Source organism: Haliotis rubra, unplaced genomic scaffold (genome assembly GCF_003918875.1).
Source record: "Haliotis rubra isolate DU_JTF1 unplaced genomic scaffold, ASM391887v1 Scf423, whole genome shotgun sequence".
Classification (NCBI taxonomy): domain Eukaryota; kingdom Metazoa; phylum Mollusca; class Gastropoda; order Lepetellida; family Haliotidae; genus Haliotis; species Haliotis rubra.
Window position 1 is genome coordinate 271,578 of NW_025767106.1, and position 20,126 is coordinate 291,703.

General features: G+C 38.9%; 1 protein-coding gene and 1 long non-coding RNA gene across 2 annotated transcripts in view; both read left to right on the forward strand.

Annotated features, from left to right (window-relative positions):
• The window catches only part of LOC124288740, a 75,856-nt gene extending 56,183 nt beyond the window's left edge, over positions 1-19,673 (forward strand). Inside the window, exons 30-39 of the mRNA XM_046725269.1 lie at positions 4,946-5,092; positions 5,357-5,702; positions 5,864-6,104; positions 13,140-13,175; positions 13,377-13,500; positions 13,668-13,871; positions 14,839-15,045; positions 15,350-15,500; positions 17,972-18,083; positions 18,471-19,673. Coding sequence (XP_046581225.1) covers positions 4,946-5,092; positions 5,357-5,702; positions 5,864-6,104; positions 13,140-13,175; positions 13,377-13,500; positions 13,668-13,871; positions 14,839-15,045; positions 15,350-15,500; positions 17,972-18,083; positions 18,471-18,678 — 1,776 coding nt within the window. The 3' untranslated portion in view covers positions 18,679-19,673. The remainder of the gene's footprint in view (positions 1-4,945; positions 5,093-5,356; positions 5,703-5,863; positions 6,105-13,139; positions 13,176-13,376; positions 13,501-13,667; positions 13,872-14,838; positions 15,046-15,349; positions 15,501-17,971; positions 18,084-18,470) is intronic.
• Positions 7,388-10,619, forward strand: LOC124288765. The gene is made up of 3 exons (XR_006901511.1): positions 7,388-7,568; positions 9,523-9,673; positions 10,563-10,619. It is a non-coding gene; the product is annotated as an uncharacterized LOC124288765 (long non-coding RNA).
• Positions 19,674-20,126: the final 453 nt, after the last annotated feature.

The window sequence follows — 20,126 nt, forward strand, 5'->3', positions numbered from 1 at the left end:
TATGTCTAAGAAAGCTGTTTTAGTTTGATCTGTCTCCATAGTGAAAGTGAAGATTTTCGTCCATGCTATTTAATAGTTCGTAAAATGTATTTAGTTTCTCCTCAGAAAATGGCCAAATTATGAAGCAGTCGTCTAGAAATCTTTTCCAATTTTCCATGAAATAATGGGCAACATCCTCTCCAAGAATTTGACTGATTTTATGCTTGAACTTTTCCTCCAGATATCCTAAGACAAGCGTCGCATAAGTCGGCGCCATTTTGGTTCCCATGGCTGTTCCTTTAATCTGTTTATAGTACTTATCGTCAAAAAAGAAAATATTGTTTTTTAAGATGAATTCAACGCTTTCCAAAATGAATGACTTTGAAATTCGCTCAGGAATGTGTTCTTCACAACGGTTTAACCAATAATCCAACGCTTTAATTCCTAGGCTGTGCGGGATATTTGAATACAAATTTTTTACATCAAAAGTTACAAGTTTGCTTGTTTCATTAACGTTTTGTGGTAAAGAGGAAAGGAAATGCATGGTGTCACGAGTAAAACTTTTAACATTTGATGAGATTGGTTTCAATAAAATATCAATGAAATTACTTAGTCTATGTGTAGCACACGCTGGGCCTGCAATTATAGGTCGGAGTTTCAAATCTCCCGGGTGTTCCATCTCAACATAGCTGCTTTTAGGATTTTACATTGTCTTATGTTCTCCTTACTTTTATGAATTTTGGGGTAAGCCATAGAAATTGCCTCGATTTGCAGTCAAAATGTGTAATATAATTTAATTCCTTTGATGTCAGCTCTTCTGAGTACTGACTGGTTAGGTTCTTTAATTTCCGAAGTACACTGTCTGACTCTTTTCACTGCACGGGGCATAAGTACCTTTGTCCAGGAGTAAGTCCATTGCCATGTGTTTGTAGTTCGTTGAATCCATTATCACTGCTGCTCCGCCTTTGTCAGCTTCTTTTATTATGATGTTCGGATCATTGGCCAAAGAGTTTAAAGAATCTCTCTGTTGGATAATTGTTTATTTGATCCACAAAATTATCCAAATGTTTGTTTTGTCCCTTTTTGGCGCCCCAAAAACTTTTATTTCTAACTAGGGATTCCTCCCCATTTTCACACTCGAAAAACATAATATATGTCATAACATGCACAGGCTGTAATGAACAGTATATTGGTCAATCAGAAAATTTAAGAGCCCGGGTTCGTGTCCACAAACAACAAATAAAGTGTCCTGAAACCCGATGTATCCCACTGAGTGAACATCTAGATGTCTGTGCGAAAGGAAACGATGTTAAATTTACAATATTTCCTTTTTATCAAGTTCAAAATTCGGACAAAGTAAAACGAATTTTAAAAGAACACTACTTCATAGACAAGTACAAACCAATGTTAAACCATTGCAAGCTGTGACCTTGTCGCTCTAGAATGTTGTCCCTATTATGACGTCACAATATATATGTAATGACGTCATACTGTAACCGCTACAATCTCCCTGAAGAGTAAAGAACGAAACATGTTGGAGAAAAGGGCATTCTGTTTTTATTTATCTATGCAATATTTATGACTGAACACCAGTACTACTTTGGACATTTTGTGCGTATATATATATATATATATATTTTTATATATATATTTATTTATTTTAATGAATAGGTATGAAAAATAAATAAAAATAAAATAAAAAAAATAAATAAATAAGTAAATAAATAAAGGTAGAAAAAAACCAAAAAGAAACACATATGTAATGAATAACTAAATAAAAGATTGCCTAGCTTAATAATAATACTTCATTCATTCACACATTCACACCACAACATACATACCCAATTATTGAATAGATATTTCTTCATTAATTAAGTTTCGTAAATGGCCCATTTCCTTTCAAAGTCATTAAGCATAGCTTTTTTACAATGTCTATCTTTTTCTATCAAATAATAGTATCTTAATTCTTTCTTAAAATGGGATAGGGTTGGTGATTTCTTTTGCAGCTTGCATCTATATATATGATACTTGGCAAGTAGCAAAATGAGATGAAAAATATCATCAGTTTGAAAAGTGGATGAACAACCAAAAAGGATCAGATCAACTTGGAAATTAATAATACCTGTGTGCGAGCAGTTTTGTTCAATCCACTGAGAAAGCATTTGCCAAAAATGTTTACTTATTCTACAGTTCCAGAATAGGTGAAGTATAGTTTCAGGCCCACTCCCACAGAATGTGCACAGATTATTATCAACAATATTCATTTTAATCAAGTATGTATTTACTGGAAATATTCTATGAAGCAACCTATATTGCATCCATCTTAATTTGGGATCGGGACTTGTCTTAAAGGGTTTTATAAAGATATGGCTCCAATTAATATTAATCAAGGTTTCATCTTCCCATTTTTCGTTGATCTTCAATTTTTCTTCACCTTCAGTGATTTTAAAATAATAGCTCTTTGATCCTTTTTTACACGAAAAAAGATTATTCATATTAATGTTTATAAGGTTATCTAACATCACATTTGAGGGTTTTTTTAATCCCTGTAGCTTTGAGGTACTTATTAACTGCTTTTAGAATTCCATGAAATTCAGTAAAATTTATATTGTAGAATTTATGACAAAACTGTACAAGCGTCATAAAGTTACCTCCATCATTCAGTAGACAATGAATATTAATAATGTCATGTTCTTGAAATGCTTTTCTGTAGAAAGATTTGCCATCTATAATTATGTTTCTGTTATACAAAAGGGGTTCCCTAAGAAAATCTTCATAGGTATTTGGTTTATTTTTATAGCTATAATTGGCAAACGCATTCAGAGTATCTTTCCAGAAAATATTCTGTATAGATTTTGAAAGCTTGTGTGGAAAGTCGCTACCAAACAGTGTAAGGTTTAAATATTGTGGAAGTGTTTCTATCAGTAGGTGTTTCCACTTTCTATCATAGTTTTGTTGTTGTAGTTTTCTAATCCATGTTACTTTCAGGGCATCGACATAGGCATATATGTCGATCATGCCAAGCCCACCGTCAGCAATTGGTCTACAAACTACTGTTCGTTTAATTTTGTCAGGTTTGTTATCCCAGAGAAAACTAAATAACATACTATTTAACTTTTTAAAGAAAACACTAGGTGGATTGGGCAGAGTAAGGAAAAGGAAATTTAATTTGGAAATGAGCAGTGACTTGATAATAGCAATTTTACCTAGAGGGGTTATAGTTCTCTTCATCCATCGTTTAATAATCTCTTCAATTTCATATAGCTTACTTTCATAATTTAGCTTAATCATCTTGTTAATATCAGATTGCTCATTATTGGCTAACTAAATTGCTTGTTTTAGTTGCCAGGTGAGCTATCTTGGGTGACCAATGAGACTATACACCAATGTGAAATACCTGAAACGATATATCACTTTTTCGTATATTAAACTGTTAAAAGACACATCACTTGGAACAGCTGCAGATGAATGGCATATCACTCGTTTTTGTGGATATTGATGGATACATTCCTCGAACAAGGTACTAGCCTGAGATTGTTCCTATACCTTTAATCTGTTTTAATTTGAATATTTGCATTTTGTTTTTAATTCATTAGTCGTAGCATTGAACAGAATCATTGTTTTTGCGGTGAAGTGTAATGAGACAGACAACATACACTAGGGCGTGTGTGCGTATTATGATTCACTTTGGCTAACTATAAAATGTCTAGATATTACAGTCCTGTTATAAATTCACTATATGTATCAGCAGATCGCCTGCTGCTTTTTATTACGTTTCAAAATGCATACAAGTATGATAATAAACTAATTAGTATTATAAGACCAAATATAAAGACGTACATTGACTAGTATCTACATACTGTTGAGTGGACGTTAAGCATATGAATGTAGCAAGAAATTTATCGCGCAGAATTGTCACTTCGACACCCACCTCGCTTCCGTGGAAGAAATCGTTATGTTACAAGTTGTGTTATGCCAATCCTTTTGGTCATGATTCAAATACACATTTAACTACGAGGAGAAAGTAGTTTTGATTTTCTAACTCGATGAAAACAAACCATAATTTCATTAATTCTAACAGACTTTAACCGTGACTTCAATTAATTGGCGAACATCCGCCAGTCTGAGGATACATGCTATTCAGGTTTGTTTTCACCGAGTTTCAAAATCGAAGCTACTTTTTACTGGTAGTAAAATATGTATTTGATTGATGGCCAATAGGATTTTGCATGACATAGCTTATAACATAACAATTTCTCTCGTGGAAGCGAGGTGGATGTCAATATAATACTACTTACAATATTATTGTCACTTCGACAACAACCTCGCTTCCGAGGAAGAAATCGTTATGTTACAAGTTGTGGCATGGAAAATCGTTTTGGTCATCAATCATATACATATTTTACTACAACTAGTAAGTAGTTTTGATTCTTTAACTTCCGTGAAGCAATCTGAACACAAATAAGATATCGTTCCAAGCTTCCACAACGCTCGCTTCGCACTCACAAACATAACCCATTTAGCACGAACTGCGGGTCCTGTGGAAATCTATGCATGATGACACGATTGCCCGACCCCTAGGAGCAATTGACGACAACGCAACGATTAGGCATGTCTTCGTTGATGCCGAGAAATCGTCAAAATGACGAGCTTGCTACACACTTTATATACAATTAACTAAAAAGCCTTCCTCACATGACGTCACTGGAGTGCTCTGGCAACAGAATTACGTAACCTGTCTGAGGTTTCGTTGGCGGGCGCGAATGAAGCAGGCGATTCTTTGCAACTTTTAATCGCACCGTATTAATTAACCACAAGTTTTGTAAGAATGATTGGGGTGTTCCGCATAAGACTAACCACAAATCTTTCATATGGAATGGTTAAAAGAGTACAGAAAAAAACAAAGTTTATTACTTCTTTAAACCGTACAGTGCATCTGTAAAAGTACAATCCATCATTGTTGCAGTCCACATTGAACCTCCGTTGGAGTGGCTGGTCAGATACTGATGCAGGTATCGACCACTTTGTGAGGGAAGTGTATGAACTTCACGCTGTTGGGGATGTACTCAGAGATAAACGTCGGATAGCCAGGAAGCTTTTAGCAAGCTACAAGGTGAATAAGTCCTTTCTTACTTGTCATATTCGTTATTCTAAATGGGATGAAAGAATAGAAAAAGGAAACTTGATGTGGAGTATAGTAACATATCATGCGTCGTGTAATTTAAATAAGAACATTTCACACCATTGACTTCTGACCCCAAAGTATACCGCAGTATGATTGATCCTTGTCAGAACAGAACACCTTAATTAATTTGGGACGCCGAAGTATTGTTTGAGAGTATGTTTCAGTTTTTTTCTCTCTGACATCTTATTTCAGACCAGCGACAAGTTCAGAGTCTTCAAATCAGGGGTGTATTCTGTAGTATTATCTGCCTACGACAAGGCTGGTAATTACAGAAGTGCTCGACGAATCATGGTGTATGATGGTACTTCAACTGTAACAGCTCAGGCTAATAAAAAACTACGTGTGAGTACAGCAGCGTCAGCATCAGCGTGGCAAACGACCTCATCTGCAGTGACAGTAGACTGGACCAACAGATACATCAACACAGTCCACCACAACAACAAGTGGCTCCTGGGCGTGGCTTCTCATGGCAACATCAGTTCGGACTATGATGATAACGAGGGAAGCAGAGGTATAGGTGAAGTCAGAAATGTTCAAGGTATGTGGCATACAAGAAAACAATACATGTCAGCTGATACGTTCTGATGTAAAAGAGATTCTGCTGTGGCATAGACGTAAATAAGTGCAGCATTTCACTTCATTAAAATGTGATACTTAATAAGTACCATATAAGATATTGTGATGTGGGATTGTTTCTAGGAATCACACGTTTCCGAACATCTTACAAAGTCGACCACCAAGGAGGGTCGTCCATCACCAGTCCACCAGCTGATAACCTGTTCACCAGTCAAGGTCTGAATCAGTCACAGACCATAACACCCTCACTAGTGGACGGGGACACTGTGCGCTTCTGGATACGAGCTTACGACATCGTGTTGGAAATGAAAGAAGAGAATGCAACAGTTCACATCGACACATCACCTCCAGTCATAGAGAACCTGTGGCTCTCTAGAAGCAGCTGTCTCAACATCAGTACACGTCTTGTAGAGGAACTTCATGACGTAATGTGAGAATGTATATAGTATTTTAGCCATTTCACAATTCGGTTTTCATCTTCCTCTTTAAAAGTTGCAGCAAGATAAGACACACGAGTTTATGCTGAAGCTTTTGACATTGTGCAAAGTGAAACTTGTCAGAAATACAATGAGGTGCAATAAATTCATGTTCATGATCATTCCACTTTATCAATAATATCTGTATCTGATTTTAGAGTGGAGTTTGATGTGTACGATGAACACAGTGGAGTGGAAGAGATGGAATGGAGAATAGTAGAAAAAGAGGAAGACAAGGACACAGTGTTAGCTATCCATGACATCTCGATTCAAAGCCAACGTGTATGTCACTGTTTTTAGCTCGTGTCCAGAAGTTAATAGTAATATCAGTAACGAAAAGAATTTACCCTGCATATTAATATTAGTACTCTTATCCTTCTTATTTTGAACAACTGAACCTAAATAGGAAGTAATTACTATAATAACATCGTTTCATGCTGTAGAATTTCATGAATAATTCCAGACTCTGGATGACTGCAAGACCATGCATGATGCAAGGGATGGTAACTGTTATTGTACTCCAGCTGGCACATGTTATCATTCCAACTACCAAGTGAAACCAGCCCTGGCAGACATAAGGGACGTCAAGCTGTCTGAAGGAAAGGCTTACTGGTTTCAAGTCACAGCTACAAATTATGCTAAACTCCAAACTGAACAGGAAGTAAAGGTATAAATGATTAAATTCTTAAATGAACTCACCTCTCATGGAATTGCTTGCATATGACATACCCCATGTGATAATGTTAAACTGACGATTATTAACTGACACCCTTACTGGAGTATTGCCCATGATTTTGAGAGAGAAAGAGAAATGACATACGTGGACTACATTATGGCACATTCACAAAGATAAACCAAAATTAATTATTAGGTAATAAATTAACCTCACTTGAACGGTCACATTAAGTTGAAACATGTTACTCTCGATTGCCTTTTCTGTGTAAATCATATGATTGCATAATAACTGATGCAAGCTTAATTGATACAATTAGTCAAACACTTGGTATATTTCTTTGTGGAATTTGAAATTAATGTGATTTGCCCGTTGACCATGCTCTAAAGATCTCTAAGAACGCATTCTGGGCTCTGTAAACATATCCTTAAATGGAAATGATAGACTGGTGAAACTGAACATTCACTGTTTAGATCCAAATGGATGCTAATCCCTTCATCCAGGCGTTGTCCACGATGGTCAGCCTGGACAACCGGAAGTGGACTACCAGGACAATCTACAGCTCCACGCCCACTGGGAAGGATTCTTTGACAGAGAGAGTGCAATTGTCTTTTACCAGTACACTTTCGGACCAAGATGTTTACAGGGACACGTGTTTGACCTCAACAAAACTCAAAACGTTAGTCTTTTATTGTTCGATTGTAAACAGTGCAGCTCTGTTAAAAACGTTAACATAGACATACTTCTTAGCAGTTTCGGAAAAACAAATTTATTGTCATGACAGCATTTAAGTTTTGTTTTCACATGTCATTTGTGAGCGTCTATGGCGAATAGTGCTGTCATATTCTCATCGATCAAGAGACTGACCACCTGATCAGACAAGCATTAGCTGCTGAAGACTAATTGCTTGATTCCGACAACCTTAATGATTTGTAACTTAGACATACAAAAACTTTCTGGAAAATGTGAGAAGATTTCGTCCCTCAGAATATATACTCAGCAGCAAAATAAAGGTCAGTACGAATTCAAAATTAGATACGCACTGTAATCAAACCATTACAGAAATTGACATAATAAGCAGATCAAAAATGTTTGTGTACAGTATCTTGACACATCGATGAATAACTCAGCACAATTTCAAAACATTACGTGAACGTTTGCAGTCCATTCAGACTCTTGATTTCAGTATCTAGTGTGACCACCACGGTCGCCAATAACTGCAGCACAGCGCCTATGCATGGAGTGCACCAATCGATTGATGAAATCCATTGGCACCTGGAACCACACTCTGAGAAAAGCCTGGCGAATAAATCAGCTGTGTTCAGCCTTGGTATGACATTATTCAGTCTGCTCTGAATTTCATCCCAAAGATGTTCGATTGGGTTTAAATCAGGACTAAGGGCTGGCGACTGCATAATGTTGACACCGTTCTGCTGTAGGAAGTCCCGTGTAGCTCTGACAGTAAGTGCCCAGGCGTTATCAGGCTGGAAAATGTTGTTCCGGTGATGTGCAAAATGTGGCATGACGTGGGGTCTGAGATCCTGGTCGATGTAGCACACCGCTGTGATGCCGCCTCCTCTCCCTGGACCAAGGTTCTGGAGCACCACAGGACAGACTCCCTGGTTCAGGCCTACTCCACCCCATGCCATAATGCTTGCACCTCCCCATGAGTCTCATTCCTCAACAAATTGGTCTGAGTAAGGCTGGCCACGTCGTCGCCATATTCTTGTTCTGCCATCTGCAGTTGATACGCAGTACCGACTCTCATCTGTGAACAGAACAGTTCTCCATTGCCTGTATCGCCAGTTTTGCTGTTGTAGGGCAATCTGAAGATGTTCACGCCGATGACGAGGGTTGAGGATAGGTCTACGGTAAGGTCTATGGCAATGGAGGTTTCCGCTGTTAAGACGTCGACTTAATGTATCAGTACTGATTGTTCTTCCGTGGGTTACCACTGTCTTTTATGTAGTTTCGGATGCCTGCAAGAAGGGATTTTGTATATGCTGTCGCACAACATGGCGGTCTTGTCGTCTTGTGGTCACCCTTGGTCTGCCAGTACGGGGGCGATCATTTGTGCTGTTGGTGGCCCGGAAACGTTGCTGCAGCCTGTAGATGGTCCGAACGTTCACCTGGAAGTGATTGGCAACGGCTTGTGCAGTGTGGCCAGCTTCAAGTCTTCCTAGCGCCTGGTTCCTCTGAGCTGTCTTGATTCACAGCATCCTGCTGACGTTGTAATTAGAATGTTTCAACCAGGTTTGGGAGTGCATTGTATAGCGCTGGTCCTTGTGAACAACACGTGCAGCATGAGTTGCATGAAAAACATGGAGAACACCATACCATCTCCATGATCAGGTTGCGTTTTTGAGACCATTTCCGGGGTTGAATTCAGAGATTGGGAAGGAATGTCTTTGCTCAGGTAAAGTTGGAGATGTCAAAAATATACAATCAAAACATTATATGAGTTTACAGTTATCCGTTTCTGCGAAGGAAAATTCCAAACTGACGTTTCTTTTGCTGCTTAGTATATGTCCTTTGGTATGACGTGTCATGCTAAAACACAGGTTTGCTTTTGTATATCCACTATGAGGGTACATAAAGGTGTATTTACTATGGAGTTACTCTTCTGATGGCAGATGGAATCAACACGCACTACGGAAGCCACATGGACAGCACCGTCTTGTGGAAAGTTTTACATAACTGTGGTCGCCTATAATGGAGCTCAACAGAGAAGCGATGCCGTTTGTTCAGATGGAGTGGAGACGTGCAAGCCCTCCCCTGTCTTCAGTAAATCCCCAGATCTGATTTTACAGTTTTTGTCGCCATTATGTATACTATAACTAATTTTAAATAAGAGAAGCAAGGGGGTACCTTTGATATTGGCAGCCATGCTGGTTCGGTTTATCATGAGGTCAGGCCCCTTGTCCCATTTAGGCGATATTAATGACTTGAAGGTTTCATTGTAAATTACGTGATGTACAATAGGACCTAGTGTTGGTTGGGTAGCCCAGAGAAAATGTGTCAAATGCTATAATAAAACATTTCAATAGAAGACCAAGGGACATATTTAGAAAGATGCACATTCAAAACCTGTGTAGATATGAATAAGATATTTCGTGTTTGGGTTTTAAAATCTACAATTTACATATAACATCACTGGTGAAATTGCTTAAACCAGAATCAAATCTTATCAATATTATTCATTATATTAGTCGATCGTTGATAAAACAATCAGCTTTCTAAAAGTTATTTACATATTTTACACACAAGTGCTCAGACGGCTTTGATGAAATGAAAGTTTTCATTTTGATTGTTTGGAAGTGTCTTTATTAAAGATTTTACAATCACTTTAATATCCTGATTGAAGTACATAACTGCAACTTTGAGTCAAAACGTGTTGTAGCCAGATGGCATCTTCACTCACAAAGTGGAGTATATTTAATACCAAATGGTATGAATATGAGTGCAGCATTTAGTTGGATCCTATCCTGGCCAGACGATGGTTTCATTGCTTGATAACTTGAGGTATACATCAACCTTCCACCATCTCTGTTTTACTTGTTACTTGTCCCATTGAATTGTGTTTGTTATATAGTAATGGTTCTGATAGTTTCCTTATAGCTTTACGATATTTTTGTTTTAAAAAAGGCAGTTAGTGAAATTGTTCCATATTCAGATACCTGTTCCTGGCGAAGTGACAGCACCAGATGTTATCCAGGAACCTGCAAGGAGAGTATGCCGGTAACTGTTCCTGCTCAAGTGGCTTTACTGGACAACACTGCCAGACAAGTAAGTCTTATCCTGACGGAAGCATGAATAGATGTGCTCGCATTGCGTAGGACCGTTTTGTATGTCATGACAAATTGTACGAGTTCAACATTGCGATATCCGCCTTTTCATGCCATTATAAAGAACATTTGGAGTCTGTGCCCTATAGTATCTTTTACTTTCCAGTAACAACGGAACCCACAATAAACTCCACACTCTTTCGCTTGACCACCAGCAATGGGGACACAGCCATGGAACCTTCCATCATCAACAGTGGCCAATTTCAGTCCACCACCTGGTCAAACGTCACGTCTCCATCCAGAATGTACTACAAGTTTACGGCAAAATACAATATGGTACCTCCATCAAGGCATGCATTCATTGAAGACTTCCGTATTGGAATTGTCGGCGGCTCTGCATCATTCAAACTGGAGAGACGTACGTCATCACATACATCTCAGAATATCCTTCACATACACATTACATAGTAGTTTTAGTTAGCATAATAATGCATTTACACTCACTCGTTGACTTATTGTATCCTTTTTCATACAGGATGGTGTGTTGTTTCAACCATGATAACCTTCTGTGGAGGAGCCAGTCGAAGCAGCCCGGAGACAGACCTGTACACCTGTGAAGGAAACATATCAAGGACATCTTTACTTCCTCTACCCTTCCAACATAAAGATGTGTGAGTAGAGAACTAATTATAAACCAGAAAATAGCGGAGAGAAGCATATTTTGGTTGTACTGGGCTTTGTAAAATGTTAAGGGTGATTGATGAGGGGTGAAGAATATGTTTAAATCAATCGAAATTACACAGACATGGAACGGTTTGGTAGTTGAGATCATAGTGAACGCTTCAAATATATCACGAGGCAGCATACTTAAATTTGCATCGTTTAAATATTGTTCCTTCACAGTATTGTGGTTTCCTACAAGGCGACCAACGGTGGATATGTTAAAGTCCGCAACAAAGAGACAAAGAACCTTGCGACCTTCTACTACAGTGGTGCATCACAGACCCGTACCTTTACTATGACCATTGACCTGGTGCCTCCCTATCACTGTACGGGTAGTTCTACCTGTGTTGGCAGCATGTTGACAGCTCCAAATGCTATCACAGCAGTAAGTATCTGACAATGTTACTTTTAATGCCAACACATACACTCTCTTAAACCGTACGATACATCTGTAAAAGTACACACCATCATTCTTGCAGTCCACAGTGAACCTCCGCTGGAGTGGCTGGTCAGATGATGATGCAGGTGTCGACCATTTTGTGAGGGAAATGTATGAACTTCACGCTGCTGGGGATGTACTAAGAAATAAACGTCGGATAGACAAGAAGTCGTTTACAAGCTCCAAGGTGAATCAATGTTATCCTACCAGTCATATTGGTTATTTTAAATGAGATGAAAGAATTCTGAAAGTCTCCTTAATGTTGAGTGTAGTAGCGTATCATAAGTAACTAATCTCGTAATTTCTTACAAATGTTCATTCTATATAAGGACACTTTACATCACTGACTTAGGCATAGTGTGACCTATTTGTGTGATGATGACCGTTGGTTCCAGTCCCAAAGTATACTGTAGTATAGTTGATGTAAAATTGATTGATTCTAATTATCAGAACAGAATCTTGGTCGTAGAAGTATTGTGTGAGCGTTTTCGTTTGTATGACGTAATATTTCAGACCAGCGACGACTTCCGAATCTTCAAATCAGGGGTGTATTCTGTAGTATTATCTGCCTATGACAAGGCTGGTAATTACAGAAGTGCTCGACGAATCATGGTGTATGATGGTACTTCAACTGTAACAGCTCAGGCCAATAAAAATCTACGTGTGATGACAGCAGCGTCAGCAACAGCGTCAGCAGCAGCGTGGCGAACGACCTCATCTGCAGTGACAGTAGACTGGACCAACAGATACATCAACACAGTCCATGACAACAACAAGTGGCTCCTGGGCGTGGCTTCTCATGGCAACATCAGTTCGGACTATGATGATAACGAGGGAAGCAGAGGTATAGGTGAAGTCAGAAATGTTCAAGGTATGTGTCGTACAAGAATTCAGGACATGTCAGCTGATATGTTCTAATGGTAAAGAGGATCATGCTGTGGCATAGACGTAAATAAGTGCAGCATTTCACTTCATAACATTTGATACTTAGTAACTACCATATAAGATATTGTGATGTGGGATTGTTTCTAGGAATCACACGTTTCCGAACATCTTACAAACTCGACCACCAAGGAGGGTCGTCCATCACCAGTCCACCAGCTGATAACTTGTTCACCAGTCAAGGTCTGAATCAGTCACAGACCATAACACCCTCACTAGTGGACGGGGACACTGTACGCTTCTGGGTACGAGCATATGACATTAGACGAGAATTCCTTGAAGAACACGTGACAGTCCACATTGACACATCACCTCCAATCATGAAGAACCTTTGGCTCACCAGAAACGGCAGTCTGAACATCAGTATATATTGGGTGGAGGAACTTCAGGATGTAATGTGAGAATGTATATTGTAGTTTTGTCATTTCCTTATTTCGTATCTTCTTCTTCAGAAGTTGCAACAAGATATGACACATTAGTTTATGCTGAAGGTTTTGATACTGTTTAACGTGAAATATATCAGATGAGGTGAAATAAATTTCTAGTTATGAGCGTTCCTTCGTACAACTTTATCAAACATATCTGTATCTAATTTTAGAATGGAGTTTGGTGTGTACGATGAACACAGTGGATTGGAAACGTTGGAATGGAGAATCGTCGAAAAACGGCACGATGAGGACATAGTATTAACTTTCCATGACATCTCTATTCAAGGCCAACGTGTATGTCACTGTTTTTAGTTCGTGTCCAGACGTTTATTGTACAATCAGATTTACCCTGCATATTAATATTAGTACTGTTATCGTTCTTATTTTGGCCAACTGAACCTAAATAGCATGTAATTACTATAATAACATTGTATCATATTGTATTTGATGAATAATTCCAGACTCTGGATGACTGCAAGACCAGGCATGATGCAAGGGATGGTAACTGTTATTGTACTCCAGCTGGCACATGTTATCATTCCAACTACCAAGTGAAACCAGCGCTAGCAGACATAAGGGACGTCAAGTTGGCTGAAGGAAAGGCTTACTGGTTTCAGGTCACAGCTACAAATCATGCTAAACTCCAAACTGAACAGGAAGTAAAGGTATAAATGACTAAATTCTTAAATGAACTCACCTTTCATGGAATTGCTTGCATATAACATCCCCCACGTGACAATGTTAAACTGATGATTATTAACTGCACCCTTACTGTATTGCCTAACTTACCCAAAAGAAGAACGGACTCGTGATTTGAAGGGGAAAATAGAAATTACATGGACTGCATTGAGGTACGAGGGGCGATCAAAAAGTATGTAGAATCACCAAGAAAACGATACAAATGCAGTTATTTTTATGTTTGATTTCCCTACATATTATCTGTAAAATTCAAGCAATTTGGTTTTGCTGTGTTCCGGTCTCAGGATCCCCATTTTGTTTGACCTTTTCTCTTGGTACCATAAAAAAACCCGCAAAATCTACAATAAACTAATGCATCAAGGCATACCCTTATCCAAGAGGTACCAAAGAACAAATCGTTTATCATTTTCTGCAATTTTGTTAGAAATATTATACCCCAATGTGTTGTGATTATCAATATCTGGTTAACCATATTACCAACACATGTGAAATTTTGGATATGGTTTTGCTAACGATTCCTTCAAAATAAAATGGAAGCTTTTCAAACATTGGACATCGAGAATATAGTTAGCTACATACTTTTTTATCGACCTTCGTACATTCACAAAGATAACGCAAACTGAAGGATGTATTAATATTAAGTAGTTAAGTAAGCTGACTTGGACAGTGGCATTAGGTTTGAAACATTTCACTAAAGTATATAATTGCATAATAACTGATGCAAATATAAATTGATACAGTTTGTCTGTAGTATGGCAGTGGGACGTTATTTGTGTATTTCAGACTGGCTTCCTTCGTTTTTTTAAATTTGAAATTGATGTAATTTGACCTTTTGATCATGCTCTAAAGTTCTCTAAGAACCTATTTCGTGTTCTGTAGAGATAACGTGCTATTGAAATGATAGGCTGATCAAACTGAACATTTACTCTTTAGTTCCAAATGGATGCTAGCCCCCATCATGCAGGCGTTGTCCACGATGGTCAGTCTGGACAACCAGAAGTGGACTACCAGGACAGTCTACAGCTCCACGCCCACTGGGAAGGATTCTTTGACAGAGAGAGTGCAGTCAACTTGTATCAGTACACTTTCGGTCCCAGATGTTTACAGGGACACTTGTTTGACCTAAACAAACCCAAAGCCGTTAGTCCTTCATTGTTTGATTGTAAACAATCGTGTTAGTAACGTTAAACATAAAATTCATTGTCATTATAGCATTTATTTTATTTTCATACGTCAGCTGCCAGGGTCCATTACTGTCGTGTTCGATCAGGCAAGTCCGCGAGTATGAGTACTGGCTGCTGAAGATCAGTTGTTTGATTATGACAATGACAACCGTTTTAATAGCATAAATAATTGCAGAAAACTTTTTGCTTATACACAGGTTTGCTTTTCCACTCTAAGTGTACATAAGAGCATTACTATGGTGTATATCTTCTCATGACAGATGGAGTCAACACGCACTACTGAAGCTACATGGACAGCACCGTCCTGTGGAAAGTTTTACATAACTGTGGTCGCCTATAATGGAGCTCAGCAGAGAGGCGATGCTGTTTGTTCAGATGGAGTGGAGACGTGCAAACACTCTCCTGTCTCCGGTAAATCAGAGCTTTTGCTTTTTACAGTTCTTGTCGACATCATGTCTGTCATTATTATTCTTAAATAGATGTAGTAAAGAGGTTTCGCTTGGTCCTGGCAATGAGGTCGCTTTTGGTTCATCATTAGTTCAGGGCCCTTGTCCCCTTTTAACTGAGCCCAAATAAACGACGGCCAAGTCGAACCTAAGCCTTTCAGAGAACGTGTACACTCCCTAACACTGCAGCCTTCTTCCAAGGTGTGTTGTAAACAGCTTTTAATCAAGGTGAACAAGGCTTAAATAGCTGAAATTTTGTGAAACTGAGAATGACCATCCACACATTTCGATTGTTCAAGGCATCATTATCGAAGTAGAATATGCTTACAATGCACTATTTTAAAAGTAGGGAACATTCCAGTAGGGTAAGATTCGGAATACAGCAGGAATATTTAGAATGTCGTTAGAATACGCTCAGAATACCTAGAATTCATTTCGACTGCCGTGCGAGTCCGGCTCGATTGCTGCGTGTATAACACTCGAATTTCAGTTGGAAAGTACCTCGAATGCTTAGAATGCATTCAGAAACCTCTTTGAATGACCCCTGACTATGGATCGAATGTTAAAGAATTCAAACAGAATGCAGCTCGAATAGAATGTAACACGAATGTCCGGAATGTGTTAGCAATGCTGCTGGAACGTTACGCGGTGAGGTACCTGTTGAACCTAGATTATTCATCAGTCTCTGTCCAACTCTCATAGAGTATGGACCTCTTGGACCATGTTGCATTGCTCCAGATTGTTATCCTCCAGCAAGATTTGATAGAAATAAAACGAAGAGGAGGCCAGGAGAAGAAACAGGAATGAATCAAGGTTTTACTTTGGACCAAGGTTTAATTTGGACTTCTTTGTCGCAATGTAGAAAAGAGTGTTTTGAGGTTGTCTCAGTAATAGTGTGGGGTGGGTTTACAGTGACTGGCAGAATACATGCCATTCGCTCGGGAGTACTACCGTGACAACTTCCTGGAGGTCGCACATGGCCTTCTGTGTTTCAGGATAACAACTTAAGAGCACACACTATTTTTGGTTTTACTTAGTACTTCCAACAGAACGTAACCACCTTACCAAGGTCAGAACTCAGACCAGTAGGTGTGGTTGGTAAGTTAGTTGGTTTGTTGTTTAACGCCCATTCAGCAATACTCCAGCAATATGGCGGTGGTCTGTAAATAATCAAGTCCAGTGATTAACATATCACGAGCATCGATCTACGCAACTGGGATTCGATGACCTGTGCCAACCAAGTCAGTGAGCCGGACCACCCGATCCCGATAGTCGCCTCATCCGACAAACATGGGTTACTGAAGACCAATTCAAGCCCGGATTTTCTCGATTCACTCAGTCCAGACGACCATGTCTGGGATAACCATCACCGTTAGCAGCCGCCGACAACTCTCAAAGAACCTGACGATGTCGTGCAAGAAGAATGGAACGGAATGAACCAGGTTGAAATTAGATGTTTCACTGGGAGTATGTCTCGTCAAAGCTTGAGAAAGGCGGTGATTCTCGGGTTATTAAGAAGTTTGACATTTCACTGTAGATGACGCGGTGTACAAAGGGCACTTAGGCCGATCATCTATCAAAATCTATGTCATCTGACATTATCTATCTCATTGAAGATATGAAATATCAATAGTTATATATATCCCCTATTGTGTTGATAGTATGTGGCAGATGAACCAAATTTAATCTGATGAACCAAATTCAGTTTAACTCAACTTTCAGGTCTGCATTCATTAAAAGTTCATAAGTATCACCCGTATCCAAAATAATATTCAACACTCGATTTTCAACACTTAAAAGTGTTTCCTTCATAATGCATTGTGCTAAGGTATTAATGACTTTATGTAGTCAAAGTTATCAAGAGAAGGGAAACTTCATGGGAATGACAAAATGACATGTTGGAATTAAGCCTGAGGTGCCTTTAACAAGCTACAATATGCAGGTAACGTCAATGGTGAAAAGGTTTAAACCAGGTGGGCACCTTTTCTTAAATTATTTAATTATATTGCTTGATTGTTATTGTTCTAGATGTGATCTACATATGTTATACAGGCGTTTTTGGCTTTCTTGTTGATGGAAGCGTACGATCACTTCAACGTACTGATTGAAGTACATAACAACAACTTTGAATCAAAATGTGTTGTAGCCAGATAACCTCTCCACTCATACACTCATGTTTTTAATACCTAGCGGCACATTATGTTATTGGCATTGATAATCCCACCTCAGGCAAGGTGGCTCCTGTGAAACTCATATTCACTTTCCTGCTCGTCAAAATACGACCCCATTCTTCCATCAGAAAGTATTTGCACTGGTCATAATGCATGTAAGGAACTTTGTGGAAATTCTGACTCCAAGAATTGTAATGTGAATATGATGCCATAATAAACATGAAATACCAAGTTATGGGATTTTAACTTTCGTTTCTTCCTTCAGGTATCCTATTGGTCGGAAGAAACCTGGTACTGCTGGTGTCGGCTACTGCGTGCTCTGTGGTTGCAGTTGTAGGCATAGTCGTTGGAGTTGTTGTCTGCAGGAGGAAACGAAGGTTCTGTGTTCTGTTTAAATGCCTCCAATAAAACGTTAGTGTTATCCATCAGGTGCGATTAACTGGATATCATGATCAGACACAAGATGCAAATCATTACGATGTCACTTCGTGGGGTCATCTTTTAGCTCCATACATCTTTTCAGTGTATGTCTGTTCAATACAATGACTAACCCCCCAATATGTTTAGATAGGATATTTGTAATTCTGTGACAAACATGGCTACGAATCATTAGTCAACATATTTAATTCGGTAGTACCAAGTTTCTACAGTGAGGTTTTGAGTAAACTTACGGCTGAAACATCTCCCATCTTACTGGGGCATAATATGCCTGTGTTCGTGAGAGTCGTTTAATGTACATGTATTGATATTTTTATTATTTACAGAGGTAACCCGGAGACTTCTGATCAAGCTGTGTACAACAGCACAGGGTCATCTAAAAATGATAAACCTAAGAAGACAAAACCCAGAGGCAAAACGAGTAAACCTGAAGCGAAGGCGCATCACACGCTTGATGTAACTTCTCGCGAAACTGGCCCTGAGGGACTATACTGTTCTATACAGACTCCTGGGTTGGACGAAACAAACCTGTAGGAACCCGTTGAATGTAAACAGTGGCGAACTAGCCACTATTATCTCCAACAGTACATCAGATGCCTGATATGAAAAAATCTGAATGCTACATGAACTGACACACGTACACACGTGACCAATCCAAACCAAGAGATCAAGTATAACCGCCTTTGGTGTTTATATCCTGCCTGTCTGAACACAAATATAACGAGGATTTACTTGTGCAGCTTTTGCGCTTCTATATCGCAATACGATGAAGTGAGTTTACGGGGAAATTCTCATTTGTGAGTTGTTCAAACATAAGTACCAGGTACGTCCCGAGGCCATGATTCAAATTGTGCAACATCTTTGACATGCGAAGGTCGTCCTGTCAACAACAAAATGGCTTTGTTGATTTTGGGGCTGTCTACTAGAGGTCATTAATATGTTTGTTTGTTGTTAAATGCCGTAAGCAATATTTTAGCTATATCGCGGCGGTCTTTAATTAATCGAGTGTGGACAAGACAATCCAGTGATCAAAAGCGTACCCGTGGGCTTTAATCTACGCAGTTTTGATACGATGTCATGTGTCAACCAAATTGGCAAGCCCGACCTCCCGACCCCGACAGTCGCCTCTTACGACAAGCATGTGCGGCTCAATTCTCAGCCAGATGTTCACGGGTCTCATTAACATTTACGTTTATGTGATACTAAGATATGATATGGCATATTTGTACTTTATGAATAGTCACATGATTTAATAGCATTGCGAAAGCGAGGTAAATTGTTTTTGTACTTCTTTTACATAACATGCAATTCACAGCTCTGAACATTCTTCAGTTGCTAAAATCTCTACTTTAATATACAGTCAACTATAATGGGACACGATATTTACCCTCTCACAGCTCTTTTCTGACAGTGTCATATTTCTATTTTGTCATATTGTCACCTTATCTCTTATCTGGCCTCTCTCCCGTCAGTTCCATTTCTTTATTTGTTTTGCTTCTTTGGGAAAATTAAAACTGTTCTGAACTTTATTTGCATTCTGAATATTAAGTTTTAAGCCTAGCCATGAAGAATGTATAAGCAGAGAACAGAGGTCTCATCCTTGGTCTAATTATCATCATGAAGAAGCTGACATATAATGATCTAAAGCTTCTCTCAATATCGGCGCTAGTTTGGAATTAAATTCAAATGATGCATCATCCGAGTTTGACAAACCAAGTAATATTAGCAGGTTGAATACCAGATTGGAATCCACTATTCTACCATCGAGTATAGGTTATATTTCTTATTGCTTAACTCCGCAACAATATTCTATGCATGACAGCAGTCTGTAAATAACTGAGTCTAGACCAGACAATCCAGTGATTGACATCTTGAGTTTCGATCTAAGCAAAAGCAATACGCTAAGATGCATCAACGGACAAGCACATGTTACTGAAGACAAGTTTCGGGACTCGTTTCGGGACGGTTGGCTCGACCTTGCC